This window comes from Artemia sp. Qi Xiang Cuo, chromosome 18 (genome assembly GCF_049724085.1).
Source record: "Artemia sp. Qi Xiang Cuo chromosome 18, ASM4972408v1, whole genome shotgun sequence".
NCBI classification, from domain to species: domain Eukaryota; kingdom Metazoa; phylum Arthropoda; class Branchiopoda; order Anostraca; family Artemiidae; genus Artemia; species Artemia sp. Qi Xiang Cuo.
In genome coordinates this window covers 17,629,176-17,651,396 of record NC_142811.1, presented here as the reverse complement: position 1 = coordinate 17,651,396, position 22,221 = coordinate 17,629,176, and the positions used below count along the sequence as shown (strand labels likewise).

Genomic DNA, 22,221 nt, shown 5'->3' with positions numbered 1-22,221 from the left:
AAGGTCACGTTTCAAAAGTGTAGCTAGACGATTCTTTGATCCAACCAGAACGCTGGCAATGTCTGGCGCGAAGCCGATCCTGTTTTTCAGCGGAATCCCTTTTGAATCAAATTCATTCACTATGAACTTTTTTAGTCCTTGAGCAGAGGCATCAGGGACAACCGGCATGGAAAAAAAACACTCGACTGCATCTTCATCACTCACTGAGAAAAATCGCACCATTATGACTAAAAATTTGGTTGTTGTTCGGTCAGTTGACTCGTCGACATTTATGGAAAAATTTGTATTTTTAAGTGTTTCTGAGAGATTGTTAGCGCCAGTTCTTCCCACTTGTTTAATCAAAACAATGGTCTTCGTTCTTCCACAGTTCAAATTATTAATTACTTGAGAGTCTTTGACATGAAACTTGAGAATTTGTGGAAGTGTGTCCATTACTGAAATATGAAGATTCTCTTTGGCAACCCACGCAGACTAGGCCAATGACAGCTTTACACTCTAGTCACGATATCTTTTATGCTCGTGCACTCTTTCAGAAAAGCTTGCGAGGTCGGACACTGAAACCTGGTTTTTCTTAGCATTAATGGCTTTCGCATGTTCTGATTCTGGACCTCTATTAGTATGACGAAGCATAGCGGTTTTGCTACCCTTTACCATCTTGCAGCAGTACTTGCAGTATGCTTTGCTCGGATCTATTTGGTCTGGGACTAGCCAGTCCCTAAATAGGGGGTTCTTCATCCATTTTTTGGAAAAACTTTGAGAGTAAAACTTCTTTGAGTTGCCTCTATTACTAATAGATTTTTGGTCATTTTTTTTCTCTTTTGACCACAGTTTCTCTTATCATTCTTTTTGACCTTTTTAGTTCCTAATTCTATCACGTCAGATAGTTCTGACATTTCAGACGAGTCAGACTCAAAATCGTCCGAGCCACTTGAATAACTGGACGAATCACTTGGATTATCATTATCTTTATATCCGGAACCCTTTTTGTGTCTGGGGATGGACTCAATATCATTGAGCTTGAAACTCCTAAAGCAGAGGTGACACAGATAACAGGTAATGTCTCTTCATGAACCGGAGCACTAATATTGAATGACGGAGTGTTTAGGCTATTTTCATTCTTTTTAGCAGACTTCTTAAAGAAATCGAAAAGGTTCTTGTTCTTTTTGGCATTTGAAGCTTCCATGTGGCCTTGATGTTTCTTTTCCTACAAAAAATTTTTTAAGTTTAATTTTTCACGCATAGCATAAAGGGGTAGGGCAATGTATACTCAAAACACAGTTAACTCAATAAAGCAGAACTATCATTATAAGAAAATCAAACGAAATGGGACAGGAACCACTAGTTTCACAAAGCAGACGACTACTCACTGAACTACTAGAATTGGTTTCTAGAATTGAAAGCAAATGGCTTCTAGAATCACAAAATATAAAAAAGAGTTTCTTCAGCTGTAAGGAAAGAACAGCACTGAAACTTAACGAACAGGAAACATTCCGGTTGTTAGGGGAGTTCGGTTATATACCCTCCTAAATCCCTCCATCCTTACGCTAAAGTTTTTTAATGCTTTAAAAAAAAGAATTATTCTAAATCAACGGGCCTTATGTTTCAGCAGTGATTCTTAAAGGATTGGGACAGTAAAGTTGAAGTTTAGTGTAAAGACCGAGGGATTGATGAGAGGCATCCCCCATTTATGAAATAATGTATGTTTATTTTAAGTTTTAATGTCGCTCGTTAATTTTTTTTTTACTTTCTGATCGTTTTTTAAATGAAGCCGGGAAATCTCTCTCTCCGTTTTGTGAGAAATTATGTCTAGGAATATCTATTTTCCCAGGGTTTTTAGAGGGTCATGTTATCACCCGTAGAGCTATTGGACTTTTCAACTATAGGCCTACTGAATAAAAAGTCTTTCACAAAATTTTTATCAAATGTCTTTGGGGAAGCCGGGGTGTGGGAATGGGGCTAGTTGCCCTCTCATCTTTTGATTACTTAAAAAGGACACTGGAACTCCTAATTTTAAAATCAGCCCTCTGGCAGTCATCTAGGTCCATTGGTTTGATGCAACCGCTCCTGGGGAAAGCGAAAAAAACTAAGAACAAATCAATGCGCAGTCGTCGTCTTTCTTCGAACAAAATAAATAAAATTTAACATTTTCATAGACAAAAGATTGAAAACTCTACATTCTCTGATGTGCTGAATCTGAAAGTATGAACTTTATCAAGATCCCTCTAGTTTTATTTAGGTATTTACCCCCTTTTCAAAAATCATGCAAACTCTTCGGTTCGTAGATTTTGATGACTTATTTTAAATTTGATGGGTTTTTTTATATTAAGAATGAACAAAAAATATAATTTTTTTGGTTTATTAGTTGCTACTCAGTTTGTTTTTTCAGGAGTTTTGGTTACTATTAGGCCGAGTCACTCCTTATTCCTAGTTCGTCACCACGAACTTTCTGATTTATCTTGAAACACGAATACCAAGTGGCAATAAAAAGTAGCAGCATCCCCCCCACCCCCCTAGTCAATGTTATTTCTAAACATAGTAATCACTGCACCCTCAGTTCTATATCAGCCCATCTAATGCCTGCATATAGCTTTAGCTTATAAATCATACAAAAGTTTCCTGTTTTTCTATCAACTAGCATTATTTGGATTATTAACTTACGATTCGTGAGAAATAAGTCTAAAAACAACATAAAACTTCACAAGAAAAAAATATGAACCTAAAAACAAAATTCTTACTTTAGACTATAAAAAACACAACACTTTTATTGCCCAAAGGAAAAACTCCGCGAACTAATTTTCCCCGGAACTTTACCTCCCCCCTCTACCCCTGTGGATAGTCTCCTCCGTGGTAAAATTCTCCCCTGGAATTTTTTTAATTATTCCCCAATTAATTACTTTCCCACAATTAACTACATCCCATTTTCAGTTTTCGAAAAATAAAGTTATAATTATCATGGGCGTAGGCAGCATATTGTCTAGGGAGGGGGGGGGCGGTCGATAATGTGATGGAGTTTTATCAATTGCTTTTTCCAAACCATCTGCTTTTTCAGCAATATCTAATGTAAATTTGAAGGTATAGGGGGGGGGGGCAACTGCCCCCCCCCCTGTCCCCCTCCCTACGCCCATGATAATTATTTACTTAAACATCTGACATTTATTGATAGTATCCAGAAAATCTGAAAATTCTTGGCACCATTCCAGCAGAAACCTTGCATTGATTAAAACTTGCCAGGGATGCCGATCAAAATTTGAAAATTATCTCCTCCTTTTATCTTGGCTAGAAAACTTAATCTAAAAAAATTGCACAGAGTGGCTTTATTGAGTGAATCCGGGTTGGGGGGGGGGTTACATTTCTGAAGGTTCCGGGGTACACTGAATATCATATTTATGTCTAAAATTCCTTGATCAAGCAAAACTTGGTCTCCTTGTACTGCTTGTTAAAACTGATAACAATAGAAAAAGAGTATAGGTTGATACCGCTTATATGTGCACAAAAAAATTCTAAATAGGAGGAACATATACATATATTGTTCGAATCTACTTTATCCTACTTGTAGTAGATAGTTCGTGCAGCCAGCAGCATACCTATACAGTGATTAATGTCCCCCAAGTAGCGCTGGTGTTGCGTGAAATATGATTAATTTCAGTAATAATCTTTAGTATATTTATGACAACTCCTTTTTTAGGGCTGGTTAAAAAAATGTATAGAAAAGCGAAAATAACGAGAGTAGTCAGCATGGTATTATTAATAGAGGCAATTCTACATTTATTAAAATAAAACAAGTCTTTTCAACTGAAAGTAAGGGGCAACATTAAAACTCGAAACGAACAGAAATTATACCATATATGAAGGAGTTCCCCCGCTTCCTCAATACCTTGCTGTTGACGCTAAAGTTTTTAGCACTTAAAAAAAAAATTCCTATGCTAATTAAGCAGCCCTTGTGTGCAAGGTCTGCTTAATTCAACACCTGCTTAAAGAGCAAGGTATTGAAGAGAGGGGGGGTCCCTTCATATATGGAATAATTTCTGTTCGTTTTGAACTTTAATTTTGCTCATTTCTTTCAGTTGATATTTGTTTTTTATGTTTAATTTCGGATCGTTTTTCAAATAGTGCCTGTAAAACTGGCTCATCATGTATAAAAAATTCCCTCCCCTCATGGTAAACTCCTCCATGGAAAGTCCCTCCCATGAAAATACCCCCCCACCCTTTAAAAATTCTTCGAGGACAGTTCAATCCTTGCTGAAAATCCCCCCCCCCCCTTGTAAAATATCTGGCCGACAATTCAGTCTGAAAAATTATCCTTAGCATACTGTTATATCCAGACCTATCCCCAGGGGTTGTGGGGGGTCATGCTAAACCTAATGTATAGTTTTGGAACTCCTCAACTATACTAAGCCAAATGGCTATCTTAAACTTTTGGTCGAGCAAAATTTAGGGAAAAGATTGACGTGAGAGGGGAGCTAGTAGCCCTCTGATCTTTTTGGTCAAATAAAACGGGCACTAGAAATTTTGGTTTCCGTTAAATCAGCCCTCTCCCGATGTTCTGGGACTGTTGGTTCTACACAATCATCCATGGGAAAAAAATGACACACATCCGTGATTTTTCTTCTGGAAAAAACAAAAAAAAATAGAAAATTTTTGCAGACAAAAACTTGAAACTTATATAACAGGGTTCTTTGTTACGCTGTTTTTCAGGTTGTATTTTTATTATACTTTATATTACTTTCAAGGGTATTTCCATCCTTTTAAGAATGGAAGACAAATTTTTGCAGGGTTGTAGCTTTTTATGGGTGGTACTAAGTTTAATGTATCTTATATAATTGGAATCAGCATAATAATCCGATGATAAATAGATGGATATCAAAATTCGTTTTTTAGAGTTTTGGTTACTATTGAGCCATGTCACTCTATTCTTATAGTTCGTTGCCTCCAACTATTTGATGTGCTAGCACATGAATCCAAAAACTTAAAGGATAGGACGGTATCTGCGCTTATTAGGTCTTAAAGTTACAAATAAGATAATTTGAAGAACTACTGGAGTTTCAATTAGATATTATAAGCAAAAAATAAAAACACTAAACAACTCTCGGATTGGATACCCCCCCCCCCTTTTACTCCCAACTGCGTTCAATCATCAAAATACAATCGATTTAAACTATCTAGTTATGTTACAAATCTTATTACAGAATGCACTGAGACCTATTTGCATTTTATAATAATTTCTTTTTTCATTAAAAAAATTATATTTAATGTACACCTATCTTCTTATATTTCCATAAATCCATTTCTTGTCTATCTGTAGATACAGATGGTGTGTTCACATCCACTCTACTGTCAGAGGTTTTAACAAATGAAAATCTAATTTAGAACTGATAGAATATAGAGTATAAAATCATAAATTTGAAGACAAAAATTCGACCTGAGCAGATGCTGTGAAATAGGAATTATTGGACAGTTTTGCAATTTTCAGATTAAACAAGTTCGCGTATCATCTTGCTGATAGCGCTGTGAGGTCTACCTGTCTAAATCTGATATGAACGTATGGTGAGAAATCGGAAGTTTCAAAGGCGGTATATTTGCATAAATGTTAGTCTGGAATATACTAGGAACTGTAATGAATAACTATTTTGCGTTTTTTTTTATTAGTTACTTGTTGTAGGATTCATTTGATTGAATCATGAATCTACGCGCTATAAGGTGAAAAATAATTAGATTTGAGAAAAATCACTAGTTTTAGAACAAAAATCACTTTAATCACTAGCGAAAAAAAAATCACTAGGCAACATCACTAGATCAAAAAATCACTAGAACTAGTGATTAATCACTAGGGGTGGCAACCCTGAATGTTCCTTGGGGAGGTATGTTTACGGAGGGTGGACTTCGTATACGATTTTTTTTATGTCTTGCCTTCTCTTTGCCGACTCAGTTTTACATGTTAAGGGGAATTGTCCGGGAGAAGTTTTCACCACATTGGAATTGTCTAGAGGAACTTTCCGTAGTGGAGGGGTATTTTCCATGGGAGAAATTCTCTATAGGGGATTTTCCGCGCAATAAATTATCCAGCGGGAATTTTTTTGCGGGAGCAACTTTCTACTAGGGGGGAGTTTGTGGAAAAAAAAATTAACGGAGGGAAATTTCCGGCATGATTTGAAAAACAATCCAAAAATTATAAGTCTTTTTCAAATGAAAGTGTGCTAATAAAAAAAATTCGGTTGAAATCATCCGCAAGAAATTTTACGTGGGCAATTTTCAGCGAGAATGGAATTGTCTGGGCGGAGTTTTCCTGGGGGGAGGGGGTATTTTACGTCGGAGGAACTTACCAAGAAGGGATTTTCTGCAGGGAGAAAGAGCCGAATTTCCCGGCATTATGTAAAAAACGATCAGAAATTAAATCAAAAAGTTGTTTCAACTGAAATTAAGTAGCAACATAAAAACTTAAACGAACAGAAATTATTACGTACACGATGGGGTTTGTCCCCTCTTCAATACCTCGCTCTTTATGCTAAAGATCGTCTTTTTGTCACAGTTCTTTAAGAACGACTCCTGAAACACAAAGGCCGTTTAATTAGAACAATTTTTTTAAATACTTAAAAACTTTAGCGTGAAGAGTGAGATATTGGGGAGGGGACAACCACCCTCATGTATGTAATATCTTTTGTTCGTTTTATTTTCTTCTAACAACTACTTTTTTGTGCAAGAGTTCAAGTTTTTATTTCGCCCGGGATTTTCTGAATCCCAGAAAAAAAAATATTAAAAGGCCAAATCATTAGTGCTAAAAAAATATGGACTAGATTTTTGAATTCAGTTTGAAAGATTATGTTATACAGCTTTCTCAAAAATTTAGTTGTTCTTTTTCTCGAAATACATAAAGTCACCTGATTTTTAAAAATCATTCCGCAAAAATGAGAGCGATAGAAATTTTACGATTCCCCTTTGAACTCAGCGTAATCGAAAAAGAAGAACAATAGAATAAAACAGTGGAAAAACAAAAAGCTCAAATTTTGCAGTCTGTTGGGTAAGCTAAACATAACACTGATATACACACGTGTTTATAAATTATTTATTATAACATGTAAAATTGTAATAAAACACAAAAAAGGAAATATCCCATTGCACAAGCACTTACAAGTACATATTTTATAGGCTAAAATAATGCAAAAGTAAATAAAACAATTTCATAGGGGCCATATCCAAAAGGTAACAATCACGGTTGCCACCAATTTTTAGCAAAAAATGTCCAAAAGTTGGCAAAAAAAACTCTTAATTAATTTTTTTTACCTTGAACAAACCTCTTTATATGTGGTCAAATATTGGCAAATTCGCCGAAAGTTCGATTAATTCGCTAGCTGAAAGATAAACATTCGCCACTCAACCCTCTTTCAAAACATAACAGTTACTACAGTCGCAAGTTCCGTTTGGAACCCCCTTAAAGACACAATTAATGTTCTGACTTACGTTTCTCTCGAGAAGAACTAATAAAAAACGTAAAAATACATTCAGAATTCAATTTTAAGTTGATATTTTATATTCATCTAAAACAAATACATGACGATCAGCAACACTCACAAACTTCTTAATTTTACCGTTTTAGTTTTGCCACTTTTAACCATTGCCAATAGTTCAAGGATTGAAGCAAGGAAAATGAACAGGAAAATGTCTTGAACAGGAAAACATCCAAGTTTAGCAAAAAGAAAAAAGAGAAGCGATATTACTATTCTTAAGTTAAATGAAGAAGTATATAGCATTTAATAGTAAAAAACAATATTCAATAAGAATATATGACTACCAAATACAAACTAAAGCCTCGTCTTGATTGACATTATTCACCCTGCCAGCAGCATAGCCGGCTTTGATTGGACAGCCAATCATAGGCTTCGAAATTTCGAAGACTGTCGAATCATAAACTGTTGTAAAAAATGATCCACATCGAAAAACTGCTGTTGACAGGGTGATACTACATAAGTAATCAAATGGCCTCTTTTACGCCCGAAGGTCATATCTTGCATTATCAGACGTCTGAGGTAATTGCCAAAAAGCCCTTGCTAAGCTGTTCTAAGGGGGTGGGGGGGGGGGTCAGCATAGTAACTCAAATTAGGAGACTCGAAATAAGATTGAACACAAATTGCCCTGCTGATCCCCCTTTGAGAGCAGCTTTATTTTAGGCAATTAGTTTAGAGGGTTAAAGATGTCAGGTACAACCTTCAGGCATAATAGCGACGAAATGTCACAACGTAGTTAGGGGCCCATAAACAGTTGTAAATGGAATTTGTGACGGTAGCAATTATGCTATTGGCAAGCAGCGTTGAATGGCATACTGTGTTTTTAACTATGTATTTAACTATATGTTACTATGTTTAATATGTTAATCTGCGGTAATATGTTTTTAATTGTATGTTCAATCATGTTACTATATGTTAGTATGCTTACAACTGTGTGTTTAAATCTATGTTACTATGTTTACATCTACAAGTTTTACTATATTTTCCTATGTCTAATATGTCACTACGTATTAATAAGTTCACAATTGGTTATTTAAATATATATTACTATATTTAATATGTTACTATGTTCGTAACTATATGTTTTACTATATGCTGCTACATTTAACATGTTACCATGTCTACAATTGCACATTTTACTATACGTTACTATGTTTGATATCTTACTTTATGTTGTTATGTTTACAACTATATGTTTATCTGTAAGATAGCTACTTAGTCGAACATTAAACAAATTTACAAAAACAATTAACCGGTAAGTAGGTCATATAAAATAGTAAAACCCAACCTCAATAAAATAGTACATAGGACATGGCCTGAAATTAAGTGCACCCCTCAACATAAACATGGAACATATCAAAATTCAGCACCAGCATGCCGGTTAGTTCCCAGTACTTTCTTTTGTACTGCATGCGGGTTAGTTCTCTTTCTTTTGGTTCCACAACTTTCATTATTAATTCATAACCAAGGCCGTATCCAGGGGGGGGGGGGTTACCCGGTTTGAACCCCCCCGAAATTTTTGACCGAGTCGAAAGTAAGTCGAAAATTAATAAAACCTAGGTAAAAATCAGTAAAATTAGCCGAAAACTGAGTCAAAAATTAGTACCCCCCCCCCGAAAAAAATTTTTGGATCCGCCCTTGTTCATAACATCAGATTTAGGAATAAATTTAAAAATTTGGCGCAGAATAAAATATTGTATTAAAACAGTTTTAAAATTAGTTACAACCGTTTGAAGATACCTAACAATAGATGACACACCCATAGAGGTGAAAATACGCCAAAATTTCAATTCCCCCTCCCCCATCTACAAAAAAAATCAATGCGACAAATACGCTGATTTTAAGAATTTACCATTTTAAGAATGAAAAAGTATAGAAGTCCGATTCTCGCTGGTTGGTTCATTTATTAAATTCTTCTATAACACAAGTTCTATTCTAAACGTTAACTCAACTCCGAGTTAACGGCAAAATCAGACTGGAAAAGCTTGTCGAATCAGGGCCTACATTTTTTTTTATCTCTATGGTGCAACTACACATTAGGATACAAAAAAGAATCCCAATGGAATATATACACACTAGCACCGTTAGCACCGTTAAGGAAAAACCAGGAGAAAGCATGTGAACTGATCCGTAGATGGTGCTGAACTCTTCTAGGGTCAAAATAAGGCAGACAAAACAGAAAAAGGCGCTAACCTTCAAGGGTTCAGCATTTGAAGTGAAAAAAGCCCACCTGGACGAATCAATATATTTAAACTAAACGGAACAAGACATATTACTTTACTATGATTCTGTGTTAAAAAAAAATGCGCTCTAACTCTATTGGTTTCCGTCTGTGACGTATTTGTGTAAGCAAATTACTTGGGAGCCAATCACATAAGCCGTAAGCCGATCTTAAGGGAGGAAAGCCAATAATTCTGCCTTTTAAAGACCTAATTGGTTCCTGTGTTTCTCTGTGTTTTCCTTGTAATTTCCCCAAGAAATACAATAATCATGACAAAATACTGCTTAGATGTTCGACAGTTTACTGATACATAGTTATGAAAGAAGACGAGCGACGTCGTTATATTAATTAAGATTGGCATGCCTCATCGGATGCTATATTCAATTAGGCGCCTCTATAAATCTATAAAAATAGTAAAATTCATTTGTATACCTGTTTGATGGTACATATTGATTAACGGTACATATTCACCCGTCCATCAACAAGAAGATTTCGTTTATTTCAATATTTTGCAAGGTGGATTCTCCAAATCGGATTCAAAAGAGGGAGAAATCGAACCTCAGCACCAAGCCATTTTTTTCCCCGGATGACGTAAATCAAAGTTTGAAGATCGACTGCAGTCAGAACCTAGCTTCGACAGAGAAATTACATATTAACATAGATGATCTTAAATTCATCTTGAACTCACCCTCTGATCGGACGCTATTTCCAATTGGACATTTTGTAATAATTCTAGAAAAAAAAGGAAGAGACTCATAGGGATACTTTTCTAATAAATACTGCTAACAGTTCATATTTACGCGCGCATAAGCAAGAGGCTTTTATTTATTTCATTATTTTGTCAGGCAGAGAAACCCCTTTACATTTGTGCTTTGAAACCACACAGAATCAAACATTCGCCTCGTGAAGCCATTTTTTTCTGAGCGACGTGAAATCTGGATTCTGAAGCGAAATTCGATCTTAGTCAAAGCCTAGTTTTGGGAAAGAATTTATATATCACAATGAGTTGATCTTGAACTTATCTTAAACTCTCCTCTGATCAGACACGACATTCAATTGAAGGTTTTTTAACAATTCTAGAAAAAAGGAAGACACCTTTAAAACTTATCCGACAAATATTACCAATAATTCATATCTAGGCATGCGTAAACAATAGGCTTTTATTTATTTCATTATTTTGCCAGGCAGACGAACGAATTTTACAACCCAGACACCGCGAAACCTAGGTGCCGAAGCAATATTCGATCCCACACAGAGCCTAGCTTTGAAAAAAAAAATACATATTACAATGAATTGATTTTGAAATCTTCAGAGAATTAAATTATCTTAAATGACTGAATTGGATTGCTTCATATAAAATAGCAATTGCCTAAATTTAAGGATTTCTTAAAGCACATCTTTGTTGCTAAGACGGGCAGTACATCCACAATAACATAAGTTACAAGCTCCAAAAAAAAAACAACAGAAAAATTGACAACACCCTCAAAGAAATCACAAAACAAAATGGACGATTGCATAAGTTTATTGCTGGACTTGGACATAATTTGCTGGAAAAAGGCCATATCTTCCATTACATTCTCCACGCCACCATCCTTCATCAATCTGCAAAAGTAATTTTGAAATAGTAGGTTTAACAGCAGCAAACAAGAAATTTTGCTTAGCAAACTTTCACTTAAAAGATTAGACCATCATTTTTGAACTGAAAAAAAAAAAGAAAATTTCCTGCCGGCTTGTTCTCATAAAAAAAACGACACATCAACTAAAATTTGGGAACTAAAGGCGATTAAAGAAGCAAAAATCAGACAGTCACCACTCTGCTGCCGCCACGAAAAATATTCTCACCTACGTTTGTATCTATTCAAGATACAAAACTAGCAAACTAGCAATTGAGCAAGTTCAAACAAAAGATGAATTGATACTATTTGGACCTGAGCCAACTCAAAGGTCTAACCCCATGAGTTTTTTTTGGTTTCACCCACAGCTCGCTCTGGTTAAAGTTGCGATGGCAAGCACTTAGAGAACCCCAAACAAAAAAAAAATTATTGGTGTATGCAATGTCCAAAAGGCACATCTAGGATATTCCCTCCTCTTTGTATACCAAGTATGGTTGAAATCTGAGAACACCTTCCAGAAGATATCGTTATGACAAAAATATACATCCCTCCCCTTTCCATCCAAGAAAGATTATATTGAGTCTGGGTCTAGGACACTGGCTTAAACTTCCAACAGAGTTGGTTGAGATACAGCGATCTTCTCAGTCAAATACCCTGCTGAAATGAATTTAGCGACTCACCCATCAGGGATCGATTTTGTGTGGACACCCAAAGCCCCACTAGTATACTTATTGTTACTCCTTACAAAATTTGATTGAGATCTCTTAGCTAGACATTCTAAGACAAAATTGAGCTTATTTTCTCATAGAGGTTGGATTATGGCTTGAGAGTAAAATATAAAATAGCAGACCAAGAGTAAAACAGAACCTTTCAGAATTTGTCTCTCTTAGCCTGTAAAGTATAGCGGGTGTGCCTGTCTAATACGTTACGTTCAATTATTCTGCATATTATGTACTAAGAATTTTTTTCTAACTTCACAATTTCCAAATACTATCCAAATTTTCAGGCCATTTTCAAGAAACTTTCATGTATTAGCAAAATTTTATTTACTGACGAAATTTTCCATTTATTTAAATCTGACTTCTCTTACTTAAGCCTCTGCAAAATTATCTACTATCTCGTTCCAATGAATTGCTTCTAGTTTTCGCGTTCTATGCTCATTAACTAACACATTTAGTCGCTCCTGGCCCATAGTTATATGGCATACGTATTACTGTTATATAATACCTCCACATTTCAAAAAAATATACTTCTATGCTGAACAAAATGGCTATCTCAAAATTTTAATTGGGTGACTTCGGGAAAAAAAAGAGAGTGGGAGGGGGCCAAGCTGCCCTCCAATTTTTTGGTCACTTAAAAAGGGCACTAGAACTTTTAATTTCCGTTCAAATGAGCCCTCTTACGATATTCTCGGACTAATGGATCGATACGATCATCCCTGAAAAAAAAAAAAAAAAAAAAAAAAAAAAAAAAACACGCATCCACAAAATAAAACCTCTTAGGCTAATGGGTAAACAAAATAAAACCTCTTAGGCTAATGGGTAAACAAAACAAAACCTCTTAGTCTAACTGGTAAACAAAACAAAACCTCTTAGTCTAATGGGTAAACAAAACAAAACCTCTTAGTCTAATGGGTATCACCACGCTAAGTAAATTGCTTCCTACAGAAGTTAAGCAAGTGCCTCTGTAATTACCACACTTAACCATTAACTTTATCAACTTTATCTTTATTTGCTTTGTAATTTTTTACTACTGTCTCTAGCACCTCTTCTGCAAAATAAATGTTCCATCAGTTCCAAATTGTCCAAAAGTGTTTTCAGTATAGTCATTCCCATCAGCTTTATCACGGTTTAAAATATTTTCAAAATGTCTTGCACATCTCTCTTTTTTTCACTAATTGATATCTTTAATTAGGACAATTCCAGACTGACTACTGCCTCTCAGTTTCTTAACATGTCAATGAAATGAATACAATCTTATTGTTATGTTATCTGATTGTCTCTTCCAGATCCTCGACAACTTTACCAATGACCTCCATTCCATATCTTCTTAATTTACACTTTACAGCTCTACTTACTTAGCTTTAATGCTCAACTTTAACGCTCTCAATTTCTCTACTTCTCTTATTTCCAAGTTTTCTTACTGTCGTAAAATATATCACTCAGACACTTCTTTTAAAAACCTATTCCCCTTTCCCCCGTTTTCGCTAATATTCCGTTTTCGCTGAATTTCAAAATTTCTTCCCTATGTCATCTTCTTCTACTTTGCAAACTATTTTCCTAAGGTCATTCCAACCAGCTTTTATATTGTCAAATTCTATGCTCTCCTTTTTCATATCCAACTGTTCCTGTAAAGTTAAATTCCCCGGTTTCATATTCAGCTGTTCCTGGAAATTTAATATCAGAGTCTCATCCCGGAGTCAATCAAAATCATGGTTATCCGGAAAGGAGTGATACTTCCTAATTTCAGCTTTAAATTGAGTCTTGATACTACTAGATTGTGATCGTTACTTTTAACAGCAATAACACACATAACTTGCAATCCCATGCCCTTCAGGATGCGGGTTCGAGTTCCGGTGTCGCCAATACCCAAGTCCTGGCTTGCGGTGGGGATAAGTGGTGTAACTGCAGCCACCTGGGGTGTGGAGTCAATGGTCATTTGAGGCGTGAGCCTCAATTCAGTTGGGTCTATCGTACTGCAAATTACAAAAAAAAATGTTTTGTATGGATTCTGCCGGTCTTCAATTTAAAATAAAATGTAAGTCAAAGACTGTGAGTACCACGTTGACTTATGGACCAGTTTATGACCAAATAACGTACAGGTTATAACTCGATTACGCACAGATAACGTACGTATAACCTATAAATAGCTATAACTAACTATATAACTAGCTAACTATAACCATAGTACATATAACTACATAACGTACAGGATTACACTACCTACAGATTGTATCAGTGTATTGCCATTGCTGTTTCTTTCCTAAACAAAATTTACCTAAGTTAGGACATCGTCTACCTCTATTTGTACCAGCCTGGACACTAAAGTCTCTTAATAAAAATATCAAACTTCTAATTGGGATCTTGTCAGTATATTCATGAGACTGTAGGCCTATGTACAATTTATTGGCAACAAGGCTTTTAAAACAATTTGTCGTTATATAGGCTTTCACAAACAATTTCTAGCGATTTATTTTTGTAACAAGTATGACCTTAAACAAACGAAGAAAACGATTATTAATAAGAGTGTAGAGTTCAATTAATGTACATTATAATATAAAATATTTTTAATTTTATTTAAATTATTTTATAATGATATAGTTAAAATATAAAATGTTTTATTGCTTTTTTCTGGCGTGAAGGCGAAATGCCATTGATTTTTGGTCAACAGTATTTCGACAATGTTTCCATTCCTAGATATTGTTTCATTGTTTATTGCTATTACCGCTTATAGGAAGTAAAATACATTTCTCATTGCAAATTACGGCTTAACAATTTAAAAGGATGTAAGTAAAATTCATTATCAACAAACCAGTGTTTATATAGGCTTTTCAAAAAAATTTAGCTTTTGCAACACAACTGTGACTTTAAAACAAAAAAAGAACACGGATGATTAATAAGAATTGATTGATGTTTTTATCAACATGTTTTAATCTTTTTGTGTTTTTTATCGAAATTTTATTCTTTATAATGAATTTTTTATCGAATGACTTTTTTTTTACTGACTTCACTGCGGCTGGGGCACATCATTTTCTGGCAATTGATTGCCAAATTGACAAACTGGGAATTTGGCAATTGATTGCCAAATTGCCAAGCTGGATATTAGGCAATCGTCCTTCTTTCTAGCTTTTATCAATCTTTCTAATGCCCTTCATCCGCAAAACTTGGCCAAGCCATAAAATCTTTCAATCAAGCCATCTAGCTATCTAAAACCTTTAAAGTATCATCATAATCCTTGAAACTGGGATTGAATCATTTCCATTTTAGCAATCAATTACAAACAGTGAAATCAAAATATATTTTTAATTTATAAAATGTTTTACCGTTTTTTTTTTCTGAAGTGAAGGTTTTTTTTCTGAATACTTTATTAACAGTATTTGGACAATAACCTTATAGTAGCACAGTGAATCCGCTTGGCAATACGAGGCTCAGGGTTTGATCCCAGCCGCATACAGGTTAGGCGACAAGCTTACTACTTGTCCCTGTAAAAAATACCAAGCAACTGAAACTCGATTCGACGCCCTGTGCGTCCCCAATGGCTCTGGTTGATTTTTATCCCTTATGTAATTATGTATTTCTTATATTATCCGGTCGAAAGATAAGCATGTATAAATATTGCATTCACTTATTACGTCATATGTGGTTATAACCTATACGATTATAACATCATTCATCAAGTTTGTAGACGAAAAAGCAGTTTTTGTTTGTAAAAATTTATTCTATTATAAAAATTGTTTTATTTTTAGTTAAAAAAGGCACTAGATGTAGCAATTTCCTTTAAAATGAGCCATTAAACCCGCTCTCTATGATTTTCCACTGCCCAGCTATCTGAGGAGAAAAAAAAGAAAACAAATGCCATCGATGCAGAATATCGTGGTTTCAACCACTTTTCTTGATTTTCAAGCCAATATATTTCCCTTGTTGTTCAAGTCAAGGGACGGTAAGTTTTCTTTATAGGGGTTTCGGACAAGGCGGTTCTAATAGCGTATTTCTTGTTTTGATCTGACTCTATTTTTAAGAGTTACGGCTTGGTGCTGCGGGGAGTTGTTAGTATTAGTAGTAGTATGGGTTATTATATTTCTTAGCATTGGACGTGATCGTCTCTTATTATGTTGCTAGCTACCGCTGCAACCCGGATTTCGGCAATGTTTCCATTCCTAGAAATTGTTTGATTGTTATTAAATTCTATCGGAAGCTTAATATATCTTGCAAATTCTTTAACAATTTAAAAGGATTCTTGTCAGTTATCTTCAAGAATATATTCCTCAAAAGTTATTTTTCCAGAACTTTTTGGATTTGACTATAAAACAGATTTATAGTACTATTTTTGAATAAGTATCAATCATTTAAATTCCTCTACACATTATCAATTATATTCCAAATTTTACAGTCTATACAAACAACTTTCGCTGTTTTCATTTTTGACGGCTACAATACTTAAAAAGCAAAGAAATGTAACTAACACGTGCACAGGGGGAAGAAGAAGGGTATTAACAAATTTCCCAATATGCAAGGCCGCATCCGGGGTGGGGGGGGGGGTTTAAGCTTTAAACTCTTTTGTCGGACCCTTAAAAAAGTAACAAAATGCATATAACAAATTTTCGATGCGCTTTGTAAAGATTTTTATGCCCCCCCCCCCCCTATAAAAAAAACTCTGGATAGTCCTTACCTATATGTTTCAAATATAATTCCTTTTATTTTTAATTCCCCCCCCCCCCAATAAATTACCAAATACATACCTGACGTATACGCTCGTTTTACAAAGCCAAGCTCTCACAAAGGCAAATTTTGAATTTCTCGACATAGTTTATGTCGACTGGGATTTTGAGTTATTTCAGATAGGTTCTCCGCACCCCCTCCCCCCATTAATTAATAGTTGATTGTATTAAATGAACAGGAGAATAGAAAGGAGAAGAAAAAGATAATTGTACATACCATATCAACATTAGTTATGACATCATCCGGATCAAACGATATTTCATCATCTGCCGCTGAAAAAAATATGATGATATAAATTAAATATGACGAAAGATAATGAAATTTTGTTCATATACTGTATTTAACTCCACAAGAAACATACGGTGTTCAGTTTTTTTTTGTACATAAAGTAGAAAGAAAAAGAATTCAAAAAGTAGAAAGTAGAAAGAATTTGAAAAGTAGAAAAGTGAAAAGTAGAAAAGTGAAAAATTAGTAATAAAAATAAAAAGAAAGAAAAGCCTTTTTGAAAGAATTTAAAACGTAGAAAAAGTAGAAAGAAAAGAAAGAAAAAGAAAGCAGAAAGGAAGTTACCGACATATGAAATTTTCGACATATGACGGGTTAATTCGTGAAGACACTCAGGTTTTCAAACAATTTTTATGCTTCTAGCTTCAAAAGTTTAGTTGCTCATTCAAAAGACAGAAATTATTCCAGGACATATAAACTTCTCTCTTCCATTGAAATTTTTCTACTCGTTCCAGGACTATTTACAGACAATTCTAAACTTCTATCTAGAATAATATAGCTGCAAATTCAAAGGACAGATTAAAATACATCTGATCTTATAAACAAAGAAGATATAATTTTACGTCTTACAGATACGAGGAAAATTGATTTCGAGGCCAGATGAAGAGAACGAGTTTCATAGCTAGTGCATACAACATACATACTACATACGTATATAAAATATATACGCTTCTAACGCCATGTAATTTGAGCCTTTTTTTCTGCAAAAGAGACAAATATACAAAAAACATAAATAGCAAAAAAATCCCAATATTAAATAAAGTAAGACGTGTATAAACGAGCCTGCGAATATTAGCTAAACAAATAAAATGGGTCTCCATTGATTCAACGCCGTGTGTAACTAGTATTTACCATGTAATGTTGAAGTACATGCAGATAATATATCTTTCATACTATGGATCTTTTTTCTAGTGAATATTATTATCCAAAAAAATACGAGCCTAAAACAGATACGAATAGATTCGGAACTAGACTGGAAATGGGTCGAGAAAACACATCCAATTCTGAGCACTTGAGCAAAGAGAATGCTACTGAAAGCATGGAAAATAATGCCACTCCTTTATATGGGGAGATTGACAACACCGGCGGGATGCCAGCGTACATGTCCCCTATACCAATTCAAGATGCGCAAAGTATTGTGATTCCTCAACATGGCCAAATATCTACAGATCACGTTTTATATCCCACTTTTACAGCCACTCATAGCGTCAAAGGGAGTATAATACCTCCATATGGAACAAGATGTCCAGTTGAGCAATGTACTTATTATGCACCCCCTCCTCCAAGCACACAAGATATTCAACCTGGATTAAATTTGCACGAGGAACTATCCACCTCAAGAATGCAAGGCAACATTATGCCTCAAAATTTTACACCCATTGCAAGTATACGAGATGATTTAATGCTTTCGTACTGGAGACAGCGTGACGAGCAATTTACTCCGTACATACCTTATGCAAGCCCTCAAAGCATGCAATGTGGATCTTCTCAACCTTTGCCAAATACGTCTAGCGGCCACTGTGTTTTAAATGCGAGTTCAACTGGTACTAATTTATATGAAGAACAATCTATCTCAAGCAAAGATATGTTTCCGTATGGGAAAGAGTCAGCCGAGCAATTTACTTCCCACACATCTTATACAAGCACTGAAAATAGGGAAAGTGACCTTCCTTTTCAATTTAGGGGGCTGAATACGTCTAGTGATTACTGTGTTTCAGGTATGAGCTCTACCTCGTTTTCAGGGAGTAACGAAATTTTTGAAAATGAGTGCAGTAAACCAGTAAAGCGAAAAGCCAAGCGTTGTCATATTGTTAAAGGGAAAAAAAATATTTCTGAACGAGAAAGAAAAGTTGAGAATGACGTGGAAAGCTCAACTGAAAAGGAGCTTTCGAAAGAGCCCGCCGAGCAATTTACTTCCCGCAGATCTTGTACAAGCACTGAAAGTAGGGAAAGTGACATTCCTTTTCAAGTTGGAGGGCTGAATACGTCTAGTGACTACTGTTTTTCAAGTATGAGTTCTACATCATTTTCAGAGAGTAAAGATCAAAACGAAATTCTTCAAAATGAATGCAGTAAACCAGTAAAGCCAAAAGCCAAGCGCCATCATATTGGTGAAGTAAAGAAAACTATTTCTCCACGGAAAAAAAAACTTGAGAATGACGTGGAAAGCTCAACTGAAAAGGAGCTTTCGAAAAAGCCCAGTAGATTTGAATGGAGCAACGAAGACATGCAAACTTTCTTAAAGCTACTGAAAGAGCATGGTTCCAACAAAGTTAGTTCGGAGAACATGATGCCAAACAAGAGTGAACAAGACATCAGAAATTTGTTAGCCCATGTCACAGCAGCATCTCGTCACAAAGACAAGTCCAAGAGTCCACGTGACACAAAGTTAGAGATGCTAATTCTCGAACACTGGTTGGAAAAACCTTTCTTCTCTGGTTACGAAGCATTAAAAGCAATGGCTTTGCCACAGGCCCTCAACTTCATCGCTGAATTTGAAGACCATGCCTCACCAGAAGAAAGTGAGGGTGTAGATTTTGCTGCTATTTATCGTTACCTAGCAGACTGTTCAACCGGATCTATACCAAAAGAACTAAATCCTCAATCCGCAAGCCTTCTGCTTGATATAATTAAAAAAATGCACGATGAATGTGATGAGGGGAATGCAGCCACGATGTCTATAAACAAAGCTGCAAAAGAATACATTCAGAGCATAAAAGAAGTAAGAACTTGGGAACAAAGTATTTATCCCAGAACAACTAAACCTGTTCTTCCTACGGAAGAAGAGAGAGACGACCTTAGAAAATATTTAACCGAGACTAGAAGTGAAACGCTGGACAGACTTTGCCAAGAGCCTTCAATCAACCCCTTTTCATTTGGAAAAAGTCAATGCAACTTTCGAAAGCAGGAAGTAATAGAAGAGACCAACAATCAAGGGGACCTTTCGTTGCAGGATATGATGCAGGAAATGCAATCTTTAAGCAGGATGCAATAGAAGAGAGTGACGATTAAGGAGAGCTTTTGTTGATCCTCAACCTTCAATTGCAGGAAATATCACAACCTGAAAAAAATACAACCCCTCCCCACTAGTTTCGAAAAGCACCTTTCCTTTGTATCTTCATTTGAAAAAATAAACACTCTATATTTTCGTTGATAAAAAGACCAAAAACAATTGACAAGACAACAATAACTTTTATATAATAAAATTTCAACAATACAATTTATTGCAGCAAAGGAAGATAGCGTCATATTGAGCTAACTCCAACCTATTCCCCCCCCCCTGGAAGCGGTGGATACAAACTCTGATTGGCATTCCTTATTTTCGCACTTTTGCTAGTTTTTTGTGTCTGTAACTTGTATTTTTTCTTACATTTTTTTACGTGCTTTGTCCGCTCTGTTTTTTAGACGGGTTTAGTAGAAGGGTATTATTTAGAGGTATTATTTAGACAGGTAGATGAGCTTAGTTTTTTGGTATGTCAAAAACTACCGCTGAAGATACAAAATCATGAATAAACTATATACAAATATCATTCTAATACCATTCTAATACTCATAATACTCGGTATACTCGGTATATCAACCCGAGTTATGATTAATAAAAAAAGAGGAGCTACCCATGCAAAAAATAATTTTTGCTGTTGTCCAATGTGGGGGGGGGGACAGTAAGTTTTCTGTATGGGGTTTTTGTAAACGGCAATCCCAATAACGTACTTTGCGTTCCGATCCAACACTATTTTCAAGGGATTGCAGGGTGTTTTTCAAATATCCCATAAATCTATTTTTAAAATGAAATTTTACTATTAAGACTAATTGAAATAAAAGATATGATTCCTGAACCTGCTGCAGATAGTAATTTTCTATCACTAGGCCGTGGTTCGTTCCTTAGTAAGTGGCAGCTGTCGCTGCAACTGTGATGAAACAAGCATACATGACGCAGATTAAAAATCCTTAAGGACGATTATTGATATCATGCAAACATTCAGAAAAAAAGAAGAAATAGGTTGCTTTCTTTTTTAAAACCTATTTAAAAAAAAGAGGACACATCCGTGCTACCCATGCAGAAAAGTGATTTTCCATGTTGTTCAAGCCAGGGGGCTGAAAGTTTCCTGAATAGGATTTTTGGCCATGATAATTCTAATGGTTACTTTTTGTTTCAACCCGACGCCATATTTAGGGGTTTCAGGTTCGAAATTACCGAAATTTGTTTTCGAAATGACATTTTACTATTTCATTGTTCGAAATTACCGAATTTCATCGTTCGAAATTAGAGTAAATTTGTTTTCAAAATAACATTTTACTATTAAGACTAATCGAGACCCTAGTTATTATTCCGGAATCAGTTACAAATGGAAATTTTTCCTCACAAGCTATTTTTTTAGACACGTTTTTTTATTCTTCGTTACAATAGGCCGTGGTTAGTCCTTTATAAGGTTGCAGCTCCTGCTACAACCATGCTTATCAGTGCGGCATCTATCAAAGCTTTTCATGATTCTGTGGTGGCAGATTAATATTTATCTCAGCTTGGTAAAACGGGGCCCATAGTTCGACCTCAGCTGTAGTAACACACTGCAAAGCTGACCGCAAGGACCAGAAGGGTCACGCGAGTAGGCAAGAAGGGTCAATAATCCTGCACATACACATCAAGCTTTTCATGAGGTTTTGTTTTATAATTTCATCGGAAAGCTCGGTCAAGTTAGCCAACCAGTTTATTCATCTTCTATAAAGTCCTATATAAAGTCCTCGTCTTAAGTGAACGTCATAGATAACATTTTTAGTATAATTCGTATGTTTACATGCAAGCTACCGCTATCCATGGATTGTTTTATCGAAAGGCACAAGCTATTCAGAGATTACTTTTTAAATGTTGATTGGTCTTTCCTTTTCTTTGGGGTGGATAAACTACTTTGTCACTACAAGTTTTACCAATTAATTGTTATTCATCTTTTCAATGTGTGTTTGCTTCGTGGCCTCGGTACATCCTCACGAGCTATACTTTCGAGACCCTGCTTACTGTTATTTTGCCCTTATTCTTTTCGCTACATTGTAAGTTTCCTATGGGTTTCGGACAAGGTGGTTCTAATGGTGTACTTTGTGTTTCGATCTGCCTTTCCTTTTGGTGCTATGGGCTATTGTATTTTTACTATGAGACGTGATCATCTCTTACT

The 22,221-nt window shown here is 35.4% G+C and overlaps 1 protein-coding gene and 1 pseudogene across 3 annotated transcripts in view; both read right to left on the bottom strand.

Annotated features, from left to right (window-relative positions):
- Positions 1-495: 495 nt before the first annotated feature.
- LOC148941267 (uncharacterized) lies at positions 496-7,869 on the bottom strand (annotated as a pseudogene).
- The window catches only part of Cortactin (cortactin), an 88,149-nt gene continuing 72,980 nt past the window's right edge, over positions 7,053-22,221 (bottom strand). For all 3 annotated transcript variants that reach the window (XM_089104561.1, XM_089104563.1, XM_089104562.1), the window contains exons 12-13: positions 16,988-17,043; positions 7,053-11,322 (exon numbers count right to left, since the gene is read on the bottom strand). In XM_089104561.1, coding sequence (XP_088960687.1) covers positions 11,242-11,322; positions 16,988-17,043 — 137 coding nt within the window. In that variant the 3' untranslated portion in view covers positions 7,053-11,241. The remainder of the gene's footprint in view (positions 11,323-16,987; positions 17,044-22,221) is intronic.